At 37.6% G+C, this 23,706-nt stretch overlaps 2 protein-coding genes and 1 long non-coding RNA gene across 3 annotated transcripts; 2 read left to right on the top strand and 1 right to left on the bottom strand.

The window, feature by feature from the left end:
- Nucleotides 1-16,844: 16,844 nt before the first annotated feature.
- On the bottom strand, nucleotides 16,845-19,218 carry LOC582949 (protein lin-37 homolog). The gene is made up of 5 exons (XM_031000103.1): nucleotides 19,211-19,218; nucleotides 18,925-19,058; nucleotides 18,202-18,368; nucleotides 17,527-17,658; nucleotides 16,845-16,922 (listed from the first exon to the last, which is right to left on the bottom strand). Exons 1-5 carry the CDS (start codon nucleotides 19,216-19,218, stop codon nucleotides 16,845-16,847), a joined length of 519 nt encoding a protein of 172 aa, XP_030855963.1.
- Nucleotides 19,219-20,008: 790 nt separating this feature from the next.
- On the top strand, nucleotides 20,009-21,360 carry LOC115930040. Its single transcript, XR_004066804.1, has 2 exons — nucleotides 20,009-20,090; nucleotides 20,980-21,360. It is a non-coding gene; the product is annotated as an uncharacterized LOC115930040 (long non-coding RNA).
- A 290-nt stretch (nucleotides 21,361-21,650) lies between these two features.
- On the top strand, nucleotides 21,651-22,997 carry LOC105446771 (paraneoplastic antigen Ma3-like). The gene has a single exon (XM_031000102.1). The coding sequence runs from the start codon at nucleotides 21,651-21,653 to the stop codon at nucleotides 22,995-22,997; it is 1,347 nt and encodes a 448-aa protein (XP_030855962.1).
- Nucleotides 22,998-23,706: the final 709 nt, after the last annotated feature.

The raw sequence follows: 23,706 nt of genomic DNA, 5'->3' as shown, positions 1-23,706 counted from the left end.
TTGACAAAACAAGTAATATCCTAAAAATGTACACAATTTGATTCATGACAAAGGACCCTGGGAAAAGAGCACACACCACACACTCAGGGGAAAAAAGCATATAAAATAACATACGTGCTGAATGTAAAAATAAAAAGTCTACGTCATAATAGAATATATTACAAACCAGATAGAACCGGTATCAACATGGCTGCAAAGCCAGACATGCTGAGTGGAAAAATACAAAGCAAGGGAAATTAAGTCTCTCTAACCGCTATTTCGAAAATGGGATAACAATACTTATTGAAAACATGTACAATTTCAACAAATGTTTAAGAAATCGTGACATTTGGACACAATAATACGAAATCATTCACTGCAACGACGCACGGATTCTATAGTAAACAAATATACCATGCACGGAGAGGCTCTAGTTGAAATTATGGATCGAGGTGGCAGGAATAGCACTATTTTCTGAGGGGCGTAGCCCCTCACAAAATAGTGCCATTTCTATAATGCGTGCTATCACTAGGTCCCTGGTGCTCCCGATGGTGCTACCAGCAAAGCAGCGCACGGAGATACATATACATTGCATGAGACAGACGAGTTTGTGCATACGTCGCATTGATGCAGTGATCTACATGTAGTCGTTTGCAGACGAAGCAAGCGGAGGGTGTGTCTATGTTGCAATCTCTATTCCACCAACTTTATCAGGGCTGAACTTTCTTTTTCAACCACGTACGTTTTTTTCGACAACATCATCCATAATCATCTTTAAAAAGGTTTTTATCCGAGAAGTAGCATTAGGCATGGTCAGGGGCGTAAATCCCGGGGGGATCCCGGAGTCATTCTAATATATTCATCTTTTCAATATGTTCGTCTTGTTAATACATTCATCATTATATATGTTCATCCTATCACTATTTATAATATTTTTCATATATTCATTTAAAAAAATATTTTCATCTATTCAATATATTCAACTTTTCAATATTTGTGTCTTTTTAATTTATTCAACTTTTCATTATTTTCGTCTTCTTAATATTCATATTTTTTAATGATTCATCTTTTGATATGTTAATCTTTTTAATATATTCATCATTGTATATGTTCATCTATCCAATATTTTCATCTTTGCAATATTCTCGTTTGAAATTATATTCCTCTTCTTCATTACATATTTATTTGTTAGTCTTGTAAATATTTCTATTTCAAATCCACGTTTGTGTAGTGGCAGCTGATCTTCCAGGTCTTAGTAGGAATGATTTACCTGCTTACTTACCAGTTCAAGAAACATGTCCGATTCTACGACCTTATGAATTTTTTTTAGACAATTGAGTTCGTTAAAGCAACAAAAGTCTGGTATAAGTGGAGACTTACCAGTGCGAATTCTTAGAGAATTTGCACTGGAATTTTGTACACCTCATACTGATATCTTGAAAACTTTTTTTTAGTTGTCAGTAGTACCATATTATTGGAAACGATGTGAGATTACGCCAATTCCTAAATGTCAGCCTGTAATACCTCATAATTTAAGACCTATAGCACTAACTAGTTATTTTGCGAAAATAGCAGAGTCTTTGATAAAATTCTGTAAATGGTTTCTAGAAGACATTTCAATTCACATTGATATTAATCAGTACGGAAACCGTCAAGGTCTGTCAACTAATCATTACTTAATTCGTTTGCTTCACCAAATTTATAAAAATACAGAATATTCTCGGGCCATATCTACACTCATATTCACAGACTTTTCAAAAGCTTTTGATCGTATAGACCATAATACCATAATATACTTGCTAATAAGTTAATCCACTTCATATTCGGCCTTGTATTATTTCATGGACCTTAGATTTTATTGAACACCATCAACAACGTTTGAAAAATCTTAGTCATTTTTTTCAGACTGGTCAACGTATCATGCCCAGGGGCGGCCGAGCGACTTCCAAAGTGGGGGGGGGGGGGGGAGGGGCACCAAGAAAAAAGGGCACTACAAAGGAAATCTCAAAGCGAAAATATACAATTTTTTTTAAATTGGTATATACCCCTTCATTGTGATTACATTATCAGGTATGATTTCAATATTTGTTTTACTTTATTCAACATACAAGATATTGCTTAAGCATCATGCTTTGCAGTTGTGTGTGATGGTCTGAAAATTTATTTGTGAGCGAGGGAAATTGTCACTTGTGAGGTCGCATTGCGAAAAATTACATCCTAAAAACAATCCTTAAAGGGGTATAAGCACATTCTCATAACGGAAGACTGAAAAGACCTTTGTGAGAAATTGCTCTTATTGTCGCTTGAAATTAGCTAGGGCGTGTTTAATGATGAGAGGAAAAGGGGACACATATCAGAAAAAAAAGGGAACACGTGCCAAAGTACAAAGAGTGATTATCAGAGGTGAAAATGGGGCATTTCTTACACCCTCAAAAAAGAGGCACTCACCAGGGATGAAAAAATTACAGTCATGAGAATAGGAAATGGGCATTTGTCGACGGAAAAGGGGCCCCCATCAGATTTTGATAGGGGCATTTATAAGATATTATGATATATTGTTAAAAGGGAAATTATCAGAGGTGAAAAGAGGCACATATCGCATCTGAAAAGAGGCAATAACCAGATATGAAAAGGGGCACTTATGTGAAGGGAAAAGGGGCATTTGTAATTATTCACTGCGGAGAAAGACTAAGGGGACTAAGTATCGTCAATTTCATTGTAAAACGAACCGCTATAGAAATAGCTCAATTCCGTACTTGATAGACCTGTTGAATGCATAAATGAATCACCATGTACACTTTCCCATTTGTCGTAATTATCTACCTGTTGAATGGTCCGGAATCTCACTGTCTGCTTACATTTTTACATTTTTAAATTTAAAATTTTACATTTTATGCTTCCATTCACTTGTAATACCTTTTTAAGATGTATAAATGTATATTGAATAGTGATAGGTTTTGTAGCAATCATGACGGTGTTCAAGGTTTTTATTCATGTACTTATGTTGCTCCAATGTACGAAGGTCGGGGGGGAGCTTTCTTGTTTTTTGTTGTTTACATTTTGAAATACCCAACACTTCTTGACACACGAGAAATCCAGGGATGGGCGAGCAGACCTAATTAGCTAGTGCTATAGCGTATGGGAGTGTTAATGGGTGTGTGTGTGAGAGTGTGAATGTGGTGTTTATGAGAGTTTCCATGGTACAGGGGTGAGAATAGGAGCGTGTATAGGAATGAGAGTGTGTAAGAGCAAAGGGCCTGCTTGCTCATCCTTTGACCCACTCTTGTGTCACCTCAAAAAATATATTTTAAACCTGACTTAATTTTGTCTGTTATTGCCTTAGTCATATTGGTTATGAATTTTTTTATATACTGTATATTATACTTTGTGAGAATTTCAAACCACATTTGTATTTATTATTGCCAATGTAAATTGTACATAAATCAGCCATCTGACTGCGAAGTGCAATTATAATAAAACCTTTTCAATCAATCAATGTATAACAATGCCTATGCATGCTACCAGAAGAGCGATTGATTGCATTGATCCATGGTCGTACAATCGCCTAGTAAGTAGTAGCCTCTCTACTGATTGTTTGGTAAACCTGTATGTGATGATCGATGCAGCATCGGTCTTATACAGGCTCATTTTCTTCATTTTAGTACGTTTTTCTTCTGAAAAAAATGAGTAAGATGCAGTGGATACTGAAAATATCACAATAACAAAATTACATCACGATGTAAGATAGTGGCATAAAAGCTAATCGGTATTAAAAGTTTTATGAAAATTTATCTATAAACTTAATGACCTCATCAATAAGGTGATAAAACCAGTTGTTCTTCAGTCCCTTCCCTTTCGGATTCTTTTTTTCTTCCCCCATGAAGAATTCATGTTTGAAACAATCTATTACAAGCCTATTCAATACCTATCAATTTTAGCCATCCCTTTTTCTGAGTATTGGCAGAGAAGAACCATTTCCTGGTTGGTTTATTTCCCCTTCCCCCTTTTTTGTTGGTGCTGTTCTCTTTTTTTCCTTCTGAAACCAATGATTGTAAATTGGTTTTGATAATCATATCATTTCTATTTACCAGGCGGAAGGGAACACAGCTCTCGCTATGTCATCGACAGCTCCTGCATCGTATGATGCAACGCAACAAAGTTAGTTCCAATTATGCCTCCTGGTCATCCAAGCGTGAACACATACCGCACTAAAATGATACTAAATTAATTGGGATAAAACACTCTTTCATAAGATGTATAGTAATTTACTGTTCATAGATGATTTTAAAAATAATTATCAATTTTCTAGGTGTAGACTTTTTTTGTACTCACACTGTGTAATACTCGCCGGCGAAACCCAGGCGGGCATTGTGTATAGGCCTGTTTGTCTATTTGCCTCTATTTGTGCATCGGCAGCAACTTTAGACTCTATTCCTCAGAATTGTAAATATCAACGAAATGATAAATGATTAACTTAGTAATCAAAAATGTATTTAAATGATGAATGGGAATTATGTACTTTCAATTTTTGTTCTTAATCATCAGATGCATCTTCTTCATCGAATCAATCCATCTTTGACCGGATCAAGAGTGAGAAAGAGAAGGATGGCAGTCTAGTCAGTTTCATCGGATCTGTCATCAGGATCCTGCTCGGCCAATGTAAGTCTACCGACTGGCATACGGTCCAGACCAGCGGCGTATCCAGAAATCTATTAAACAACGGGACCCGGGGGTGCAATTTGGTAGACAACCCCCTCCATTTAAAATAGTCTAGGACATGTCTAAAGACTCTTCGAGACGTGACTGTCTCGGTAGTCCTATTTGCCCCAGAGCTAGTACGCAAGCACAGACTCTAATTTGACACTGTGACCATAATTCCTAAAAGACTTGAGCGGAGCCTCGATGATTATGTTAGTCACTGGCTTTGTTCAGGATGGGCTACAGTACAGAGCATATCATAGTCTCATATTGCAGACACTGTTACGCACAACGAATGACAAAGATTTGTGTCTGCAAATTGCCCAAGACACTGCACACAACAACAATTTAAATGTGGGGAGGGGTGTGATTTTCAAGCAATCATATTACTGCTAGAATACGAATTATTTTAAATAATAAAACCTCAAAAAGATACTGACAAATAGTCACAGAGGTTTTACATGTATATAGCAGAATCCGCTTTGCCTACTTTCACTGAATGTTCAGAATTACAGAAAATCGATTAATAGATGGAATATAATTATACTTGTGAATTTGCACAATCAGTGTGGGGAATGTGCACGAGATTTTTAGACTTTGAAATACATAACTGTAGTTTGGAGGAAATTCTGTATGGGAAAGAGGAGAGAAATAAAGGAAAAAAATCAATTAATGAATCATGTTTTAATTCTTGTTAAATATCTGATTTATAGAAATAGAGAACTTAAAAAACCACCCTCTTTTAATGAAATAAAGAATAGTATAATAGGGGATAAAGTAGAAGAAAGGAAATTGGCAGCAATGAGGGGAACTCTCACTATTCATTTTTCTAAATGGGAAAACCTGAGTATTAGACAAACAATTGGAACCAAGAGCCAGTCGTCCACCGGTTAAGAGGGGGGGGGGGGAGGGGGATAAGGGAGAGGTCGGGGAGGGTAGGGTTAACAAAAAGAGAAAACCTTTCTCTCAGGACAACAGTATAAAAGAAGTATAAGTTGCTACATTGTTAAAACAAAATTTTTGGATTATACAACTGCATATGTTTTCTTTGAAAATATGAATTTTTGTTTCAGGAATAATTTTTTTAAATATATTTTTGTATAGGAACTAACTATGTAAGTTTCTTTTGAAGCCGTTTGTAAGACAAACATTTATACTGATTTATAATGTCATCACATTTGCAGTGAGCGTTACATTATGATGATTGTAATTTGTACTATGATTATAATTTGTTTCAAGAGAGAAAAAAATAAAAACTGACCATAAAAAAAAAAAAAATGGTGCCGTATGAGGAGTACGGCAAATCGTCATGTATGAGTATAACCATTTACTGAAAGATAAATCCCTCTTAAATTGTACTTCGAGCTTTACCAGTGTATCAACAACAAAAAAAGCCATTATCATGTGATCTAGTATTTATGGATTCTTTCTTAAATTAATTCCGTGCTTTTTTTTTTTTTTTACAGCTATCGTGTCATTATTTATGGTAATAACCATCGCCATTCTCATTACAATAATAGCAATTGGTAAGTATAATATTTCTGGAAAAAATATATACATGATAACGTCTGCAAAATATGTATAGGCCTATGTAGTAATGTATAGTCATGATCATTGAATGCAGAAATATGTAGATTGACATGTTACTCTCTTTCGATGAAGAAATGATAGAAAATATTATAGAGAAAATTACAAGAGTAGACTATATAAAAAGGTATAGTCCCATCCAAGCGATAATCATATCACATACTATTTCACATAATTGTGCAATAGAAGCATTTTAAATGATTAAATGGAACATTTGTATTCAATATGAATTATACTGAAGATATTTATCCTTAGATAATCATAGTTCAACTTTTTAAAGAGAATATTTTGCCTCTCCACCCTCGATCCACCAATTTTGGCGTGACGAAGTTGTCGATCTGCATACCAAAAAATGCTTTCATGTTATACAAATAGAGTACCGAAGTGCTAACGTCACGATATTCGCTCGGCGTCAAGGTTACTGGTTCTTAACAATGAGCCTGTACATGACGTTCGCCGCGAAATCATTCAAGCAACGGGCTGGAGCAGGGCAAATTCAGTGCTTGAAAATGGTTTACCAGTACCCTATACAGGAACGAATGATTGATTAATTAACCGTAACAGACACTTTTTAATCATTTTGTACAAAAAACACAATTTCATAAGAACAGATAATATGATTTTTTTTTGTTGTTGTTTTTTTTTTTTTTTGTCAAGTGTGAAATGAAAAGATTTTTCAAAAATAAAAAAACATGCCGAAAAGTTACATTTGTATTGAGCCGGTTTAAGAAGCGATCCCGGGACCAAAAGCGGGGGGAAGAATATTTCACTTCGCCACTCCATTTTTTAATGGGCAATTACTTTATCAATATACACAAATTTGACAGAGGCAGAATTTGTGATGATTGCGAAGACTGTGACATGACCCATGGAGGGGGAGGGGGGGGGGTTGCAGCACCATTGTCCCCATTGTTGGGGATGGGGAATTGGAAAGGTCCACTTTAAAAGGACTTACACCAGAAAAAATTAAAGTCGTCGTTGCTAACAATTCAGTATCATTTATCTCACTAACCACAGGAGCCGTTTATTTTGACGACTGCCCCGCACAAAAGCTTATCCCTATCTATTTGATCACCATGGGGGCGACTTCCATAGTAAAGACCTTGGTCGATCTGAAGGGGAGGGTTCAGCGCTCTAGACTACCATCAGAAGAACAGGCCGACTTCAAACCCAACAAAGCGGAGAGAATATTCAGCCTTCTCATCGGATCATTCATATTCGTATTTTTCATCGTCGGTGACTATTTAATCGTTTTCCGCTCGACTATTAAATTCCAATGAAAGAGATGTATTTGTTATATATTCTGTTTAATGTGTCATAAGTAAAAGGTCTTATAATTTCCGACCTTGTCAACACGTACAATTCGGTATCCCATGCTGAATCCGTCTGCAAAGTCCCAACATCAGTATCAATGTCATCATCTGTGTATAGTATATGGTTTGGCTCACATAAAGTTTTAGTGACTAAACCCTCATATGCAAAAGGTCGCTCCTCTCCTAATAGTTTCCCCTCTGCTCCCTAAATTCTTCTTTTGAGAACTTTTGCGTGGAAGACGTTCTTGTATGATTCCTTTCATGACATTGTCGTTTGAAATTAACTTCATATAAACAGACAAATTAATACCGTGGGTTTTATTTTCCTATTTTCACCACTGCTTTTATTCAGGAAATGTATGGATCAGTCGGATTTTCAAGCCTAACACCACGGACATTTCTGCTGCTGACTACTGCCAACCGACGCTCTACTACTTCGCCTTCTGGTGGAACATGGTCTGCTACATCATCGGGATCATCTCCTTTATCTGCTGCTGCTGTTGCGGCTGCCTGGCCCGCCGTAAGGCCAAGGCTACCACGGCCACGGGGGCCGCCGGCGCAAACGCTGAGAACAAAGACGTCCCCTAGATAGATCTTGATGACAAAGACGACGATGGCGATGATGATGATGATGATGTGGAATATGTAAGGTGATGCCGTTAATGACGGTGATGACGACGATGGTTCCTGCACATAAATCTGTATATTGCGGCACCGTTCTTAAAATAAATAAATAAAAAATGTTTATTGGTGTATATATAGTACCCAGAGACCCAGGTACTTTCTCGCCCTCTCCCTGTTTGAAGGCCGATTCAGTCAGTACACCGTGTAGTGCGTCTCATGTCTCATGGTGCTACCCAGTTATTCCCCAACCCTTTTATTTATCAACATTTCCGGATACGACATTGGTTTTCGATATTGCACCTGCTTACTTTTGTAAAACTTTTCAAAATATTGAAATGTTGGTGGGGGGGGGGGGGGGGGGTTGCATATGACGTTTTACCCAATGCTGGATATGCCACTGATAATTACATTAGCAAATTGATTGTCTCTGTTCGCGTCAAAAATGTTTTGAAAACTATAAATTGTCTTCATATAATTATGTTTTCCATTCAGTAAAGAAAGACGTAGGCGTAGTGTGTTATCGACTCAACAGATTTGAGTTTACTCATTCTTAAACACAACACACATTAGCGATTAAAACAATAAATAGGGTTTCTCATTATAGCTTGGTAATTATGAAGTGTTTCGCTCTGTGCCCTCTATGGGTAAAAATACAAAGTACGCCTAAACAATTCGTTTTTGTATAGACCCCTCGGTGGAACAGCGCCACTATAGTGTTGGCGGATGCTGAGTAGGGCACTCCAACCGTTTATCTCTTATATTATTTGTGTACATATCATATTGCGTAATGTGATGCACGCAAAAGCAACTTTGAATGAAGAAGTCTTTTTTATAAAATCGATAATTCGCTCAGTAGGGGCACCCCCACCTTGAGCGCTAGGGGTGGGGGCCCATCTCCAAAAAAAAGGTTAACTTATTGTGTTTTTACACGTTTCCCCCCTGGATCCGCCACTGGCGTATATGAGGGCCAGAGGACAGCATATTCCACGAGGCCTGGATAGTGTTACAGCAGGAAAACATTATAACACTTTGGCAAGTAAAGTTTACGATTTTTTTATAGACTATTAGAAAGCAGTATCATCCATTCAAAGTTGTTTTTGCGTTCACATCACAGAGTAAGAGAAACCCATTCAAACCTGTTGCCTGTAAACCTACAGCCTGATAGTATTTTTATTTGCTTATATTTGAATATATATCCGCATAAAAAAGAGGTATCATAATCGAAAATATACGTGGTGTTACCGTAAACCTAAGCCTTTAAAGATTACAATATATATGTTGAAAAACATGTAAGACTATTTGTAAATATACTTTAATAATTGTGATGGAGTTAAAGTACAGTATATTCCCACCTTTGTTTAAGGTTACAGTGAAGTGGAGCTCGGCTAAAAGAGCACGGGTTCTTATTAACACAACAAATTATTTGGAAAAAAAGAAAAAGAAAGATACTAAATCACAACATCACAACTCTAAATCTTTGTATCATGACTTTTTTGTATTTCCCCTATACGTTTATGTCATAACATGTAGATAATGTGATCAGTGTATATAAGATGATATGATACACTGTCACAATGTATTGTAGGACGTCAAAGCTTTCATCAGCTAAGTTACAACTTTCGCAGTTTGATGAAACGATTTCTTTATGCCTTTATCTCTTTTCGTTTCCTTTGATGTAACAATATAAAATATGCATGCCTTGGCGATTACAAAATGGTTTGCAGGGATAGATGTCTTTCAATAAACAGAGGTTTTGTAGAAAATGCGAATAATTTCTTTACGATTTATCAATAGGAAAATATGACGTTAGTTTTGCAGAGTTTATTGATATTTATGTATTATTCCACTTACATTTTAGCCTTTTATCCCTTTAATTGTATCTCCTTATATATAAAGATGCATGATGTGTCATGAAAGTAACCGTTCAAGGTCTTATTTGTTCGAAGAGAAAAATTAGTCAGGCTTACTGATGAATTCTGCTTGGAATTTCCCAAAATATGAATGATCGCCAGGCGGTAGTAACTACATATTTTTTTGGGGAAAAAGCTGAAATACTTTTATTAGAACTTTTCTTGAGCCTGAATTAGGCTGAATAAACGAAGTTATTGTGCATTAATATGCCAAAAATTATTTTTTAAATCGAAAGTATGTCATATTCATACTAATGTACATTTTGTAATATAAATGTATTCTTCGTATTTCATCTTTTTTTATTTTTCAAAGTTCGTGTAACTCTTTGTTATTGATGAGTAAATAAAATGTATGCATTTACAATTTTCGTGGATATTTTTGTAAGTCTTTTGTTTGCTGTAATATTTATTCGTCTGAAATAGTCAATCATGACAACACCACATTACATAATTAGAACATAATTTCTTTAAACAAAAATATATTCCGACTGGCCTGGAATTCTGGCGGGGATTTGCTTTCGGTTTCAAGCGCATTAGATTATTCGAAAATAAGAAAATACTTTTGATGTTTGATTCAACCTCAGTTTACATACAGTTTACCTAAAGATTTTATGATGGTGTTTTTTATTTCTTCAAATTTTCGGACACATGATAAACTTTCCCCAATTAAGGTTTAAAGGTAAATGCGATAGCCACTGGCAGAGAAATGACAATGGACTATTATACATCCGAAGGGGAGAGGTGGGGCGGGGGCAATATGCTGTATCATATTATGTGAAGGGAGAGAGAGAGAGAGAGAGAGAGAGAGAGAGAGAGAGAGAGAGAGAGAGAGAGAGAGAGATAGACTTTGAGATCGAGAGAGGAGAGACGGGGGTATTTAGGAAGTATGCATCTCTGGGTCTGTATTCTACTTCGATCTTCCCCATTTCCTTTTCTATATTTTGAACATGTCATGCCTGTAGTGTTATTAATCAATATCATTACTGTTAAATCTACATTATTTCATTTCATTTTAAATTTATTATTATTTATCTTTTTAAAATTTTCTATTAAACATTATTTTGTTAATTATTGTCATTATTATCATCATTCATCATCATTTGTTGTTAGTTTGGCGGCATGAAACTTATATAACGCCATCTGCGGCGATGAGAAAACGGTGCAGCTGAAAGCCTGGTCAAATGCGTCAGACTTGATGTTTGTATAAATGTACCATGGTAACCATGGTACTTTTGTCCAAATTACCATCCACCATGGTAACCATGGTTATCATGGCACCAAAACAATGAAATACAATGGGTCATTAAACAATGTATTTCATTGTTTTGGTACCATAATAGCCATGGTTACCATGAAGGATGGTAATTTGGACAAAAGGTTACCATGGTACATAATTATTATTAGGGATATAACCAAAGAATTCTTGACCTTTTCTCCGGATGAAGAAATCTTTTGAATCAACTTCTTTTGATAATATAATTTTGACAGTACATCAATTATCTAAAAGAATTATGTACCATACGCCATCAACTACTTATTCATACGGAGCAAAAATCGAGAATTCTGTGGTTACAAACATCAAGTCTGACAAGTAAAGTGCCTCTTCCCATTTTCAACTCTGATAAGTGCCCCTTTTACTTCGACAAGTTCCCCTTTTACTTCGACAAGTTCCCATTTCCTTTGCAATAAGTGTCCATTTTCCATTCTCATAAGTGCGAATTTTAATCTCTACTAAGTGCACCTTTTTCAGGCGAGAAGTGCCTCTTTTCACTTTTGATAACTGCCCCCTTCACTCCTCTGACAATTGCCTATTCAAATCTGAGAGGTGCCTCTTCTACTTTGACAAGTGCCCATTTCCCTTTTAATAACTACCCCCATTTTAACTTGGATAAGCGCACCTTATATTTTCACATGTGCCCCTTTTTCTTTTAATAAGTGCCCCATTACCTCCGATAAATTCCCCTTTAAAATCTGATCGGTGTCCCATTTTTTTCAACTAACGCACATTTTCCTTTACTATAAGTGCCCCTTTTTCATTCACATAAATGCCCCTTTTCACCTCTTATACCTATCGAAATCTGATGGGGGCCCCTTTTCCGTCGACAAATGCCCATTTTCTATTCTTAAGACTTTTTTTCATCCCTGGTGAGTGCCTCTTTTTGAGGGTGTAAGAAGTGCCCCATTTTAAACTCTGATAATTATTCTTTGTACTTCGACACGTGCTCCTTTTCTTTTCTGATAAATGTACCCTTTTCCTCTCATCATTAAACGTGTCCCTAATTTGAAGCGACTAAGAGCATTTCCCCCAAAGCTCGCTTGCTACGCTCGCACGCATCTATAGATGATATACTTTTGTTACTTATCAAAGGTCTTTTCAGTCTTCCGTTATGAGAATGTGCTTATACCCCTTTAAGGATTGTTTTTTCCTCTTTATAAGATGTAATTTTTCGCACTGGGATCTCACAAATCTTAACAATTTTCTTCGCTCGCAAATAAATTTGCAGACCATCACACCCAATTGCAAAGCATAATGCTTAAGCAATATCTTGTATGCTGTATAAAGTGAAACAAATATTGAAATCATACCTAATAATGTAATCACAATGTAGGGGTATATACCAATGTCTATATTTTTCCAGAAAGTGCCCCTTTACTTGGTGCCCCCCCCAACTTTGGAAGTCACTCGGCCGCCCCTGACAATGAAAATACCTGTATAATATCTTAAAGCAAAATTAAAATGAGACCTTTAACCTAATCGGGTAACCTAATCAAGTTCATGCTCATCTGACCGTTATTTATTGCCCAAAACCCCTGAGCTTCCGGGGGCTCCGCCCCCTAGACCCCACACCAATTTGTGACCTGCCAGTGTCATAAATAAGGTATAAAATATGCACATCTGACAATAGTTTAATGTATAATACCCCTGAGCTTCTGGGGGCTCTGCCCCCTGGACCCCACGTCAATTTGTGACCTGCCAGTGTCACAAATAAGGTATAAAATTATGTTCATCCAACGATAATTTGATGTATAAAACCCCTGAGCTTCTGCGGGCTCCGCCCTGGGAAAAAAACGTGTAAAAACACATTAATTTTACCTTTTTTTTTTAGATATGCCCCCCCCCCCCTGGTGTTCTAGGGGGGAGGGGTCCAATTTTTCAAATTTTCGAGAGCCAAACAAAAAAAATTAGTGCTCACTCACTTGGCCGGCACGATTTTCAAATTTCAGCACACTAAATTTCAAATTTGGGCCCCCATACCTAAGAAATCCTGGATCCGCACCTGGGCATATCCCCATGAGAACAGACTTTTAACCAGTTCAACGGCGACAAAAAAATACAGGAAGATTACAGCCCCGGGATAAGATATTGTGATCGCATTTGTTAGGAATGTCATTTGTAGTAGAATTCTAAATCATTATGTCGCATTTTCCCCAAAATATTGTGATTGCTTTTGTTGAGAATGTTATTTGTAGCAGAATTCTAAATGATTATGCTGTCAATTTCTCATTGTCAATCTGTTCTTTCTATGCCTTGGGCAATGGGGTGATGCATCAGCCCTCGAAATGATGGCCCAAATATCAAAATGTAGTGAAATAAATTGAAGTAAAACTATGATGCTTATTGTCCATGTGCTTCATTTTACTGTACATAGCAAATGTACAGGGTGTATTATAAAAAACAAAAACACTGTCTCTGAATTCATTTAAAGTTTTGTTTGTTTCAGTTTTATCAGACCGAGGACATGAAGCTGTTTGTAACACCAATCTCTAGTATATCAATCTACTTCTCTTTCTATTTAGAGCAACTGAATATAAACATCCATTTTCATTCATTACGACTACAGTATGCTTTTATTACCCCCAAATTACACTTGCATACCAATCTGGTATTTACACCAACGCAAACCATTACACTCTTTCCAAACCATGGGATTTGGTTTTAAAATTGCATGATCAAACTGTAGAAGATACAATGATTTTTCTGGTTGGCCCAAACCCTTCATGCAAATAATAATCACATATACTGGTCCCGATCAAAAGTGTAAATAAAGGAGGAAAACAACATTTTAGTTCATATTTCATACATTTATAGAATTAAAAATGTCTCAATTACCATTGAATATTATAATTAACAGGTTTACAAGTCATACATTTATATGTACATATTTACAATTGATCAACACCAAAAGGTGATTTCTTCATTAACAAGCAACTCCATGATTTCCCCACTTAAGGAGACCGATCACCTAAAACTAATAATTACTTTACAGCTAGATATTTACCCGACATTCTATTGGTTAAGAGTTGACACAGAATCAACGCTAGACTTGGGTTCCATGCAGTTCCTAAATGAAGCCCTACATGTGCATCGACTAGTCTATTCATAAATCTTTTTGTGTTAATTTAGTGTTTTTTAAACTTGTAAACAGCTCGGTACAGATGTAATAGTTTGAGCTCATATCTTGAATATATTAACATAGAGCTGTTAAAATGTATATTAATTTTTAATGATTTATACCAGTTAGTTTTCATAGCCCAATTTCCATTCATATAATCGCAGTTTAGGAATAAAGAATGTTGTTTTCCATCATGTAATACATCACAATAAATGAACGATATTTAAATTAAAGTAACCCTGGAAAATATATGTCAGATATTCTGGGATATCAGCTAATACGCAATACATATATTGATAATGTAACCATGCTAATCAAATATCGAGAGATTCCATATTTTTCTTGGCCATTTGGGGTAATGTAATTTTGTTGTACAGTCTATTGTCAGGTATCAAGCTGGAAGATTAGATTCATTATTCTAAAATAGAACCTGGCTTATCTTGATGTGTGAACCAACATGTCTAAAAGTTACTTGTGACAAAACAACATTTAAAGTCAAGGTGAAGTACATGGACTGTAATTACAATACTTTGAAGAATATGGTCAAGATTGAGAACAGCATAATTTTCCTTTAGAGGGAATAATCCACTTAGCTATTTTTGTGTCATAATTCATTAAACCAAATCATCAAATTCACTGTACAGGGGGGTGTTTCAAAAAGACTAATATCAACTTAAGTTGGATTTGAACTATGGCAGGCCATTCATGCCACTGGTTGCTCTCACCACTGGTTTCTCAAGGGACGTCACAAATCTACAGAATTTACATTTTTTGATAGTTCATTGTTGAAGAAAAAAAAAGTTAATTTGTACGTCCCTTGAAAGACCAATGCCAGGAATGGTGAGAGCAACCAGTGGCATGAACAGCCTGCCATAGTTCAAGCCCAACTTAAGTCTATCTTAGTATTAGTAAAACACTCCCCTGGTATGCAAATCTACAATTTGATCAAATTGGTGTTACATTGATACCACACACTTTCTTCAGTGGTCAGTTTCCTAGGGTTTACTTATTTAAAAATACCAAGGGTAATATCTTTTTTATGTAATCCTAATACTGTCTTGACATTTATAATCATAATCATTTAGATCCTAAAAAATTTTCCTCACAATTGTCCTCTCCTCCTCTTCCTAAACACAGGCATCGTAAAATGTTTTGATAGATGAGAGATATATCACTCAACACCAGTAGTTAGAAATCCCTTCATATACACACTGTATGTACATGTAAGTCAATTGTGACAAATTTAGATATACAATTGTCAGATAATAAATCAATGTGGTGCCCTGTTTCGAATGGAGTCGCAATATTACTGTCGTTCATACATTGCCTTGAGAATAGTGTAACTTTCACTGTATCTGGATTGGTTCAACTGAGATGCATCTTTCCATCTGCAGTGATACAGAATAAAGGAAGAGAGAGAGAGAGAGAGAGAGAGAGAGAGAGAAGGGAAGAGAAAGTTAACAAAATGGCAAAAGAGAGGATGATAAAAGAGAAAGAGAATAAGAGCATGAAAGAGCGATAGAGAGATGGATAGAGAGAGAGAGAGAGAGAGAGAGAGACAGACAGACAGAGAGACAGACACAGACAGAGACAGAGTGGGGGAGGGGCAGGGGTAGGGTTGAGGGAGGGATATACATGAATACAAAGAAACAAATATGTACACATACACAAAAGAAAGAGATGGACAGAGAGAGAAAAAAATAGCATAACCGATTCAGAAGTTTTTTTCTCCATGTTTTTCCTTAAAAAATACACAGGACATTAAATACATTCAATGATAGAAATTAATCAGACAATCTATTATTTAAAGCATGGTATGTGAAAATAAAATCTTGTTCATAATTTCTCTGAGTCAGCTTTTCAAGGTCTATTCAATTTAGTGTTTGTATAGCCTCTGAATTTCAATAAGTTTGGTTTCTTTCATTGCTTGGTAACCTGACATCTAACATTTCAGAAGAAGAATTATCGTAATTTAATGTAATTTAGGTAATATCTAACTTTGGGGGCATGAATTTGTTTGAAAATGCACACTGAAAGCTTCAGGTAAAACAATTTTTGTATCTTATTTTCTGAGTTATGCAAATCATAACCTACTACAGTGGAACCTCATTAAGAAAAGCGCTGATAGAACGATGTTTCTGTGATACTGGTCCCAGCACTTTAAATTCTTTTTTATTACCCTGGTATATAACGAGGTAGTTTCCATGGTCCCAAGGACCTTGTTATAACGAGGTTTCACTGTAAAAATCACATTTGTGATAGAGATATACCACAAGGTGATTGTTTTAATAGATCTCATTGATTGTCCCAAACCACAAACCTTAAAGAGAATGATAAACTTACTTATTTCTGATTACTCTCCATCTCTGTAAGTGACCATTGAGAAGCGTTTCTTTGGAGGGTGCTTGAGATGAATCCTATGTAAACAAGACAATTGATGAAATGGATCATTAAAAAACAACCATTTAAAACAAAATTGAATTAAAAGAGATGATGATAAACAACAGATTAAAAAGTCATCTACAGTGTACATGCACGTGTATACAATACATGTATCTGGTCATGCTTGTCAAAAATGTGAGGAGAGGAAAGAGGAAAAAAGATTGATATATCTGACTAACATGTACATAACATCTACAGCACATATAACTACAAGCAGAGTGCGTAAGTTATGTCAGATTAAATATTGGTAGCAAATCAACATTTAGTACCAAAAGTGGATTATCTATTACAGTATAATCTGTATGCACATCTAATTCAAATTAATATCTAGAAAGAGGGAGAGATATAAAGGGTGAGGATGGGAAGGAGGGTGAAAGAATGAGGGAGAGGAAATAGAGAGGGAGGAGAAAGAGTAAGAGAGAGATGATGAGGGGGGGGGGGAGTAGGGGGAGAGAGAGAGGGAGGGAGTGAAGTGTACAATAAAGCAACAAGAGAAGGAGAGAAAGAGTGAGGAGGCAGAGTGAGTGAGAGAGAGAGAGAGAGAGAGAGAATGAGAGAGAAGTGGAGGCATTTACTTACCGCATGTATGTCTAAGGTTTCTTCAGGCTGTGGTACGGGGGATGGAATTCTTGGGTCTCTGGAAAGCTCCTCTGTCATCTCACTGCAAGTCTTACCGGGAGAGGGCAATCTGTAGATGAGTCCATTCTCAGACTGAGAGGTAAAAATAACCATCCACAGATGTGAATCAAAGTTGGAGTTAACCAATGTAGAATGGGCCCAAAGATTCTTAGTCCAAACTCATGTGAAATGCATTTTAGAATTTGATTGCCTGAAATGATTCTGCTGTAACCTAACATTCAAACTTGTGGATTCATTCATTCATTACTTGTGGATTTATTCTACTACAGTTAAAGGGTAGGGACTGTCCTTGGGATTTACGGTTAGGTTTAGGGTTAGTATTAGGGTAAGGGATAGGTACAGTGTATGGTCTAGGATGGAATTTAGGAAGTGGTTATGTAGGATATTGACCACAGGGCAATTGTGACAAGAAGCATGTGTCATAGATTCCATGAGAAAGTTTAGTTCTGATCATGCAGTCAGATTGTAAAAGAAGCTGTCTGGAGGCAATTTGGAAAGAATGATTGCGTTGTACAGAGGAAATGGGAAATACAGTGATACTTTAATTCACGATTAATTTCTCAACTTTACCAGAAGTCCACCATATTGTTAAACTTCTGTTTTTCAGCTACTTACCACGTCTGAATCTGGTAAAGGTTCTGGGGATGGTGACAAGTCTCTCCTGGGCATCTTTGCAGTAGGGGAGTTGGACATCCAAGCACGGCATACAGGGTAGAGAGGTGCGTTAGGACGAAAACTAGCCAGATCCACACTACGATCGAATAGCTTCATCACAAAGGAATCTACACAGATTATCAATAACAAGTTATGAGTTACAGTAGCAGTGTACATGTACACCCCCACAATGATAAGAAAGACATAATTCATAGAAGAATCATTAGATAGATCTATTGTTCTGGTTCATTCAAAAGTGATGAGTGTATGTACATGAAGTGAATGTAATTTACTTAGTTTAAAAAAGGGGAAAGGGGATGAGCACGTGATCTATAACCACACAGCCCCCCCCCCCTCCCCCCGAGACCTGACCCACATGCACACATCCCTCCAGATAGATGGAACACTTGCCTTACCATTATTCAACCAGTCACTAAATTCCATGATTAAAACAGACAATTAGCAATCATTAACTACCATAGAGTAATGTGCAAAAAAAGAAAAAAGTTCTTGTACATGTATATAATGAGCCATTTTAAATCTAGTCGACTGTTCATGATATAGCATAATCTTGAATCCTATAATTGTAAAACCCCTTTAAATAACATAAAAATAAGGCACAGGAAATCTCATTTGTGTGGATGAAATACATGAATAAAAATAGGTCCAATTAAATAGACTTACTACGGGATTTGGTATTGTCATCTAGTTGCTCGACATCAGAGGAAGCAAAGTCCCTTTTCTTCCTTTTTCTGGATTTAGAGGGAGATTTAGTGACTGGGGTGGCTTCCAGCTCTCGAATGTCATCCTCAAAAGACCTGCAATGCACAAGACAATGAATTGTTATTTCAAAATTAAACACTTCACACAACAGAATATCTTTATCAGGGATGCCAGTTAGAATTGATCAAATATACAAAACTTTGCAACTATCTTGACAAGAATAGCAGTGATGTAACACAAACCTAACCTGACCATTGTTTTCAGCAAACTTGTAAGTCTCTAAGCAGTTCTTTTTTAAATGAATTTTATTGTCCAAACTATTGCAAAACATTGTACAAATTTATTTGCTAATTAAATAGTACAAAATATTTACATTATAGAGTAAAATAATTTTAAAAAGCGATAGGAATAAACCTGTAATATAAATGTTTTTCAAAATAACAAAAATTATTACTTTTTAAGTACATTGAATGATTACAATTTCTTACATTCATACACTAAAGGTGCAAATTGACAAGACATTTGAAAAAAAAAGTAAATTCAATTGAGTAAGACACAGAGGAAGACGGAGATAGAGATGATGGAGATAAGAGTGAGAAAGATATGAAGGGAGAGACAGACAGCCAGCCAGCCGGATAGATAGATAGGGATAGATAGATAGTGAGAGAGAGAGAGAGAGCAGAAGGGAGGGGGATAGAGAGAGAGAGAGAGAGAGAGAGAGGTGTGTTTAGAAGATGGTGGGGGTATACAGTCTCCCCTCTTTCCCCTCCAGTCACTCTCTCTCTCTCTCTTCATTATGTTTCATCTATATGTAACACCCATAAAGTGTGACTATATAGTATGGCCATCATTCCCTCAGCATTGATTCATTTAACTACAGTTGCCCCTCTCTCTCTCTCATTTTCTCCGATTCCTTTCCCCTCTCTCTACTGTGTGGGGATATACACCTGTTATGCACATAACCCTATAGGCTTCTCTATCCTCCACTCTCTCTTCTCTGACCACCTCTCTCCTTGGAATGTTATCTTTAGTCCGCTTATCTGGACATTGCAAACATGTGGTCATTCTCTTTTGCTTCTGAACATTGTGAGGGGAAGACGTATACTGGTGCTGGCTCCCTTTTATAGGTAAGAGAATGATATTCTCACTACTAATTCTCACATTCTCATTCTTAATTTAGAGTGATGTATATATATATGTATGTATTTGTATATTGCTAGATAAATGTATTTCACTTCTTAAAACTTGGTTATATCATCTAAATTCCCATTCTCTGTCAGATGATTTGTCAATGTAGGGAACTTGTGATTCACTACATAGTCTTAGCACATTCTCTGAAGACCTGTTTATTACCTTGTTTATAGTCTCTTGAGTGAGAGTTATGTCGGTCAATGCATGGGCATAATAGTACATCTCCTGTGGAGTATAGTTGTATTATACGTACATAACTGTTTGTTAAGAGCAGCCCTTGTTAATACAGTATTAGATATAATTATCCTGATTTGGAGAAGCTAGGCATACAGGGTCTGAACGACCTAGACTAGATGCCAGTTGGTCAGTAGGACACAGAAGGAAAAGTCTGTGTAAAGAAAGGATCTGATTGTTTTAGTACATGTACATGTACTATACTACATGCTTCTGCTTGAGAGGAATTTTATACTCTTCATATATTGCTTTCTCTTATATCTTTGACTATGTTTATTAACTATGTTTCGCCTTATTATGCGATTGCCTTTGAACAATTAATGCATTGTTTGCCACTCTTGTGAAACACTGAATTGGAAAGAGATTAGTTTATGTTTTGTTGTTACATTATTATGTCTCTTTTACATATTGTTATTATCCAAACTAATATGTGAATTCTGGCGTTGGTCTGGTCAAATCGGTAGTCAGCCTGCTACTGAGGGCGTCAACGTCATAAAAGGGTATCTCTGTCCAGTTCAGTTGTTATGTGGTTTTGTTATATTAATGTATGCCCAGTATACTTGCTTTGTTTTATTAACCTCCCTTTTATAGCCCTTCACTGCGGAGAAACGAATCTTCGGCTTTCTTGATGAGATCACGCAACTCCATCCCATGTCAACCCTGTCCATTGGATAACAGCCTCCATATTTAAATCGACTTATATGAACGCTATGCAGCAATGATCATATAGGGAACGCTATCCTGAATTAATTATTGTTCTCCAACAATACGCGTTTGATAGCAACGTACCATATTCGTTGATGAGCGGACAATCTTCTTCTTCTTTATAAACGACCGGTCTTATTAATATAAATCGTAGTGGGCCCTTAAGTATATTATGTTTGTTTATTTGATTATCTGTAAAAGTATATCTCATGCCTTAGCTTTATCCACCCTTCGGATAAGCAGATTAAAGGTGAAACAGTAAATCAATTACTATTGTCTTTATATTCCTTTGTTGACTGTATGCATGATATTGAAGCACGAACCTGGTGTTACAAATGGCGACCTTGCCAGGACTTATGCTTTGAATAATACAGTTACTCAATGTTTATAAGCTAAATTATTTTTTTCGTTCAATTTTACATGCAATTTTTTATTTCACTTGTTTTCGGGAGCCAGTACCAGTGAAGGTTATTTTGTAGTATATAATGGCCGAATATAAAGCAAACTTGTTAGAGCCAGCTAGGGCCCTATGCAAGAAAGAGGATATTGCCTTAGATATGGCAGTCCTCCTCATTGGGGATGAGGTGGATGATACTACTGTTGATGTTGATGAGTTATTATGTGCTATTTCTGAAGTAGTGAACTGTGTGCAGAGTGCAGCGGTGCTAGAACGACAGCCTCACTGCAAGTCACCCTCTATCGCCCTACTTCTGGAGCTGGACCAGAAGGTTTCACTGGTCACCCTACGCGACCAAGACATACATGTGCCCATAAGAGGAACCCTCACGCCCTTTCATCTAGTGTTGCTAGCTCATCAAACAAAACAGACAAGGCGAAGAGTAACACTAGTAGAAGCTAGAGAAAAGAGGAGTGCAACTCGATCGCGAGTCCCAGAGTTCTCCCACCAGCCAGGAACAAGGCCTCGGGAAGGGCAAGATCATCGCCTGATGAAAGACTTTTTCAACATGAGCCTCCACTCAAATTACAGAAAGCTGAGGCCTTTCTCAGGATCTCTCTCGCCATCGCGTGACGAAGATGGTTTCGACCTGTGGGTTGATCAGGCAGAAGGGCAGCTGCAGGAGTGGACAGCAGCCGGCCTTGAAGAGGTAGAAAAGCGGCGGCGAATTAGCGAAGCCCTCAGACCCCCTGCATCAACCATTGTGAGGGATCTGAAGCTAAGCAAGCTGCAGGCATCCGCAGAGGACTATATATCAGCCCTTGAAGCTGCATTCGGCACCACCGAGAGCGGGGAGGAGATACTTCTTAAGTTTCACGACATGGCGCAGCATGATCAGGAGAAACCCTCAGAGTTCATCATGCGGTTGAACTCTACCCTGAGACGGGCAGTACGAAAGGGAGGAGCGCCTCCGGACAGGGCAGACTACCTCCGGCTGCAGAAGTTCATCCGGAGTCTCTATGATGAGATGCTCCTAGTGAGTTTAAGGCTTAGGGATCTCTTACATGACCCACCCTCCTTCATCACCCTTCTAAGCCAGGTGAGGCGATATGAAGTGGAGGTCGCAGAGAAGAGACAGAGGAGACCCGTCAAAGGGAGAAGTCTCCAAGCAGTAGTGGAAAGCCCTACAGAACCATCAAATGCCATGGAGGTGCGGCTTGCAAGGCTGGAGCAACAGATGAGGGACAGGGGGGCGACATCTCAGGACCCGGTAGTTGTGAATGCCTTCCAAACCCCAGACACAAACAAACATCCTAACTTCTGCTACAAGTGTGGGGAAGACGGGCATTTTCGCAGGAAGTGTCCAAACCCCCCTAACCTGGCTGCAGTCAACCAGAAGCTGATCGGTTGTCTCAGTCAGGGAAACGCCTTTGGGTACCAGAGACGGAGCCGTCTGGGGCCCGAGTCCACTCAAGCTCCAAACAAGACATACCCGCCACGTCAATGAGCAGCCAACATGAGCCTGCAAGGGAGGATACAGGAAATGACATTCCGAGTGGTCTGGTTGGGGAAAGTGCTTCCTACCCCTGTTTTGTGGACAACCACCCTTTACAATGCTTGCTAGACAGTGGATCGCAAGTCACCCTCATACCAGAAAGCCTGTGTAAGAAGTTGGAGAAGTACATTCACCCTCTCAAGGACCTGGTCTTGTGGCACGGTGGTGGAGGCCAAATACCGTATATTGGGTATACTCAAATAGATATCAGTTTTGAGTTAGAATTCACCGGCACCGACAAGCCATTCTCTACACTAGCCCTAGTCATCCCAGATAATCGGAACACCAAAGACCATCCTGTTGTTGTGGGAACCAACTCTGGAGTGTTCCGCCAATGCTACCATACATACAAGAGGAAACCAACTGACTCGATAAATCCCATCTGTTCAGCCATATACAATAAAATCGCCAAAAATGATGTTGATGTGGCAAGCTTGCCTTTGACATGGGGTCCCATATCTCCAGAGGATAAGCAGCAGCTCCTGAACATATTACAAGACAAGTCTGCAGTGTTCTGTCATGATCCCCTAAACATGGGTAAGACAGACAAGATCTACCATGAGATACGAATGACCGATGAGACGCCATTTAGGGAGAGATCCAGAAGAGTGTCCCCTGCCGACCTTGAAGACCTGAGGGAGCATCTTCAAGAACTCTTAGA

The sequence above is a fragment of the Strongylocentrotus purpuratus genome, unplaced genomic scaffold (assembly GCF_000002235.5).
Source record: "Strongylocentrotus purpuratus isolate Spur 01 unplaced genomic scaffold, Spur_5.0 spur5_scaffold_6, whole genome shotgun sequence".
Classification (NCBI taxonomy): Eukaryota; Metazoa; Echinodermata; class Echinoidea; order Camarodonta; family Strongylocentrotidae; genus Strongylocentrotus; species Strongylocentrotus purpuratus.
The sequence above is the reverse complement of the archived record's forward strand: the minus strand, read 5'-3'. Positions and strand labels throughout refer to the sequence as shown.

Bases quoted from the DNA above. Each gene is read 5' to 3' on its own strand.
- LOC582949 (XM_031000103.1), bottom strand. The intron at 18,369-18,924 runs GTAAGTCTATTT...TAATCTGTGTAG, and splicing joins TGACAATACCAAATCCCGTA to ATTCCTTTGTGATGAAGCTA. The intron at 16,923-17,526 runs GTAAGTAAATGC...TTGTTTACATAG, and splicing joins AAACCTTAGACATACATGCG to GATTCATCTCAAGCACCCTC.
- LOC105446771 (XM_031000102.1), top strand. From the start codon at position 21,651: ATGGCAGTCCTCCTCATTGGGGATGAGGTGGATGATACTACTGTTGAT.